Raw genomic sequence first — 4,620 nt, 5'->3', positions numbered from 1 at the left:
TCAACAGCTCTGAACGGCTCTAGCCCAAGCTGTGATATAAACGAATGATATTGGCTATTTTAAAAAGCTTGATATGTCCCGCCCTGTCTTCCGGATTCAGTTAAAATGACATCAACACATAGAGTAACGCTGCGTGTTTCTAAGCATTTCAGGGGACCTTTAACAAATTTATTAAAACAAATTTATGTAAGGTTTGTGCCACTGCTGCTCTAAACTAACAGTATTGGCGATTATCAAAATAATTTTTCAGCTTTCTGTGTTGGGTAGTCCTGTGTAAGCTCTTTAGTAATAGTAGGCTATTTCTAATGCTGTAATATAAATATTGCTTTTGTCTATGAAAGAAAGGCAGAAAAAATAGTCAAGCACTTTATAGTGTTTTTTCCAGATGCCCAATTACAGTCAAAAAGTACCTAAACAATGCCAGCAAGAATGCAAGCAGTTATGAAAAGCATAGGAGGCCATTTTTGTTATTATGTGAATAAATACTATTTGTTTCAGTTTGTTATTTGCCCAATAAATGACAATAACATTTTTTTATTTGTTTGAAGGACATTGGGCAGAATGTGGATCAGTATGTTTTTTGCCAATAAAAAAAAAGAAAAGAAAGTAGGGCTTTTTTTAAAAATCTGATTAATCGAAAAAATATTTGGCCAACTAATTGATTATCAAAATAATCATTAGTTGCAGCCCTATTGAATTTTTTAAAACAATTGTATATTTAAATAATTCAAAATCAAATGTTTAAATTATTAATTAATATTGAATGACACAATCATTTATACTGTTCCAAGTTACAGTTTGAAAGATTGTGCGAAGTTACAGTATCTGAAGTTCACACAAGTGCCTGACCAAAGTCTCATTTGTGGTCAGATTATAATTAAAGTACATTTGTTATCAGATCACTTTGAAGGGATGTTAATAAACTCACTCTTGGTCAGGATCTGCAGGTCTTCTACAGACGGCGCTCCGCTGCTCTTGTCGTAAGGGATCACCGTCGTCAGATACTGAAAAACAGACAAAGGTGGTCAAAAACATAAACGACGGAGTCCACTCTTATAGATTGTTTAATCAATTTTTCAAAAATTACAGAACACGTAAAAAAAAAAAAAATCATAATTCTTTTTGAACAGATGTGTTTAAGATCTGAGAGATTTCTTTGTGCTGATTTGGAGAAAAAGGTTAGGTTGTCCCCGAATGATTTTAAACATGGCAAAATGTGTAAAATGAAGCTGCAGTAGTACTGAAATTTAAAAGCATTATGAATTCAGCCAAATTATTGGATAAATGAACAGACGAGGGTTTGTGTAGAGCTTTGAAAATGTTCCAGTTCTACTGAAATCTATGGAGATTTCTGCGGATGTAGATTTTGTGTGGGCTTGCTAATGAGTAATTAGCATCCTTACGGTTCCTGGCACATGCGAGCGGTTGGATCTCTGTTCGGCGCCTGTGGTCTTTATCTTCCTCTTTTTCTTCAGCAGCTCTCGATGTTCTTTCTGTCGGTTCTGCACGTGGATGAGTGCCGAGATGAACGTGTTCTTCACCTCCTTCTCATAGTCCAGCTCCTCCCTCACTGCCAGCTGATCGATCAGCTCCTCAGAGAAACCACGGATCTGTCGCTCCACCTCCTCCAGACGCTCCAGCAGCTCAGACATGCACAGACCACGCAAGCCTGAGACAGAAACCAGCCAAAAGATCAAAGTCTGAAGTCATTCAAACACAAGCTCATTTCTACTTCTACAGCACCGTTATTTCATAACACGCTCATTTCGACACTCCAGTTCTGTCTGAGATATAAAAGATACGTGTGAACTTCCAACATAACAGCCCTCAAAAGTACTTAAACAGTTACCATTTTACATTTGGGCAAAATAATCTGATTAGACCGTTAGCATCTCGCTCAAAAATGACCAACGAATTTCGATATTACCTAGCTGGGGACTATTTTCAGGCGCTGCGTAATATCATTGCGCCTGCTGCACCCATGGTACGGCAGCAAATTTCCTTGATTATTACGCCGGAATGAGAGTATAGTTCCTAGCCATATCGGCCTAGAAAATCACAACTTTTCATTTTCCGTCGGACTTAGTACACGATGTAACTACAGAAGGGTCAAGTATTAAATAGGAAAAATACCGAAACTATTTGGTCATTTTTGAGCGAGATGCTAACGGTCTAATCAGATTCAGTGATCTATGCTAAGCTACAGCTAAAAGAAAGAATCACAGCCTAAATATATGAAACCTGACCACTAATCTACCACAACATCGCGTTATTTACTCTGAGCAATTAAAACTGGAGCGAGTATATTTATAGAAACGTATTTACTGTGTAAAACATATGAAATACTATGTGACATATTTCGCGATGTTATAATATGGTGAGTATGTTTTTGTCACTCACTCGTCGTCGCGCAGCAGCTCGCGCTCGCTCACTGAGACGCTCGTGCACGCGCTGCCGGAGTACGGGAAGCTCGCGCTCAGCGTCTCGTCGAAGGATGCGAAGCTTTGGGTCTGCGGTGAATTCTCCGGTGCCGCGGTCCAGCTGCTGTGCGAATCAGCCGCTTTGAATTCGTTAAAATCCTCCCAGTCTTCATCGAGCGGAGCGACCGGGGCCGCCATGACGGTGGCGGACGACGGTACACAGAGAACGCGCACGCACTAGAGGACGGAGGGGGCGGGGCGACGCTGCCACGCAAACACGCACTAGAGGACGGAGGGGGCGGGGCGAGTACACAACAGTTATATTAAATTGTAATAATATTTAGCAATTTTACTGTTTTTTTTTTTTACTGTAATTTTGATCAAATAAATGCAGCCTTAGTGAGCACAAGATACTTATTTAAAAAAAAAAAAAACTACAAAATTCTGAACAATAGTGTATAAAATAAGAGTGATTTAGACTCACACACACAAAAAAAAAAACCCACAAGAACACATTGAAACAAATTAAGATATGGTTACTTGATTTTTTCCAGACTGTTCCTTAAGAGAGTGTCGCACTAACAAAATAAAAATCTATCCTTCTGTTAAATTATGACTAAACAGTGCAACTATTCATTGGCACAAAAACTTCAGTCACATCGGAACAGTGAAAAACTTGTTTGACAACAATTGGGCTTTTGTAAGTCTCATTCTCTAGAAATATTGCAAAGTGACAAAATAGTCTCTGTTCCTTATACCAAAGACGACGCTAGTTTATGCATTCATGACTCAATTATACGTACTGCACTACTGGCTGAATGTCCAACAGCCTCAAATAAGATTAAACTGTAACTAAGTAGTTAAATAGCGTTTCAAAAATGTTTAAAGCCAACATAAAAAAGCAGTCACAAGACATTTTATTTCTGTAACATGCATTTCAATATGAAACGGGACATTCAATTAGAGCACATGTATATAAAAAAAAATATATTTTTTTTTTTAGAGTGGTATTTTCTTGTTATTGCAATTATTATAATTGTTATTTTCATTACCATTAAATTTTTTTTTTAAATGACAATATTGTATATTTTCCACAAAAAAAAATATCTGAAATTGATAACATTATAAATATATATTAATATATTTGTATAATTGTCTACATGACAGATATTTGGGAGTCAGGCAAAATGTAAAAATTAATCTTATTTTAATTTTTAATGTTTTTTAAATGCATAATACACACACAATGAGACCAGGAATGTGTATTAAGTCATGCTGATTTTAAGAACATTATTGAAACTTAATAAACTCAGATTATAGACGCTTGTATTATCATCAATGAATCTGAAGAATGGAAGCTCTAACTCTCAGTGTAATTACACTTCCCGTTTGTTCTGTGATTGGATAGCATGTGTGTACCATTGAGGCTGTCCAGCTCTTGAGCACCCTGGAAGGGTGCGGGTCCCCAGATACGGACTGTGCCGTCATCAGAAGCGCTGGCCATAAGACTGGGAATACAGGGGTTCCAGCTGACACAGTTCACTGTGCGCGTGTGTCCCGTCAACTCCACGATCGGCAGCTCGCTGCGCTTGTGCCAAATATATACCTTATGATCTGAGAGACAGCAAGATTGAGTGAGAACGATTCATATGAAACGCACCTGAAGAAGCTGAGGAAACCAAAGTACCTTCACTGCCGCTAGCGATGAAATCCTCGTTGTGTCCACCGAAGCAGGAGTGAATGGTGTAGAAACCCTGTGTCACACCCTGATACTTCCTGACCAACACACGGTCCTGTAGATCCCAGAGATGAACGCCCTGCGTTACGAACAAACATGACATTTGTTTAGGACAACAGTGTACAACAATGTCATTTAAAGATGGTAAATAATGGACGGAAAACATTATTGCAATACAATTTAATTGCAATATATTCTTTAAAAAAAATGAAAATTAATTTTAAAAATGTGAAAAATTATTTTAGGAATTATTAATAATATTCTGTAATTATTATTTAATTATAAAACATCACACAATTTGACCTAAAAATAGTAAATATCATAAGAGTAACACTGCTGCAATAAAATAACACTATTCTCAAAAATAATTGTGAAGAAAATAAATGAATTTGAAAATTCTGACATTTTATTTGAATAATTAACAATAATTTTGAACAATTATTATTAAATTATATATATATA

The 4,620-nt window shown here is 36.8% G+C and overlaps 2 protein-coding genes across 2 annotated transcripts in view; both read right to left on the bottom strand.

The window, feature by feature from the left end:
• LOC107593289 (fasciculation and elongation protein zeta-2-like) overlaps positions 1-2,618 on the bottom strand; it is an 8,966-nt gene extending 6,348 nt beyond the window's left edge. The window contains exons 1-4 of the mRNA XM_016282942.1: positions 2,401-2,618; positions 1,774-1,784; positions 1,404-1,669; positions 929-1,004 (exon numbers count right to left, since the gene is read on the bottom strand). Of these exons, the coding sequence (XP_016138428.1) occupies positions 929-1,004; positions 1,404-1,669; positions 1,774-1,784; positions 2,401-2,618 (571 nt within the window). The remainder of the gene's footprint in view (positions 1-928; positions 1,005-1,403; positions 1,670-1,773; positions 1,785-2,400) is intronic.
• A 1,162-nt stretch (positions 2,619-3,780) lies between these two features.
• The window catches only part of wdr26b (WD repeat domain 26b), a 15,840-nt gene continuing 15,000 nt past the window's right edge, over positions 3,781-4,620 (bottom strand). Inside the window, exons 11-12 of the mRNA XM_016282940.1 lie at positions 4,108-4,237; positions 3,781-4,034 (exon numbers count right to left, since the gene is read on the bottom strand). Coding sequence (XP_016138426.1) covers positions 3,781-4,034; positions 4,108-4,237 — 384 coding nt within the window. The remainder of the gene's footprint in view (positions 4,035-4,107; positions 4,238-4,620) is intronic.

Source organism: Sinocyclocheilus grahami, unplaced genomic scaffold (assembly GCF_001515645.1).
Source record: "Sinocyclocheilus grahami isolate Dianchi unplaced genomic scaffold, SAMN03320097.WGS_v1.1 scaffold168.1, whole genome shotgun sequence".
Classification (NCBI taxonomy): domain Eukaryota; kingdom Metazoa; phylum Chordata; class Actinopteri; order Cypriniformes; family Cyprinidae; genus Sinocyclocheilus; species Sinocyclocheilus grahami.
Note: the sequence above shows the minus strand (reverse complement) of the source record. Positions and strands in the feature narration are given on the sequence as shown.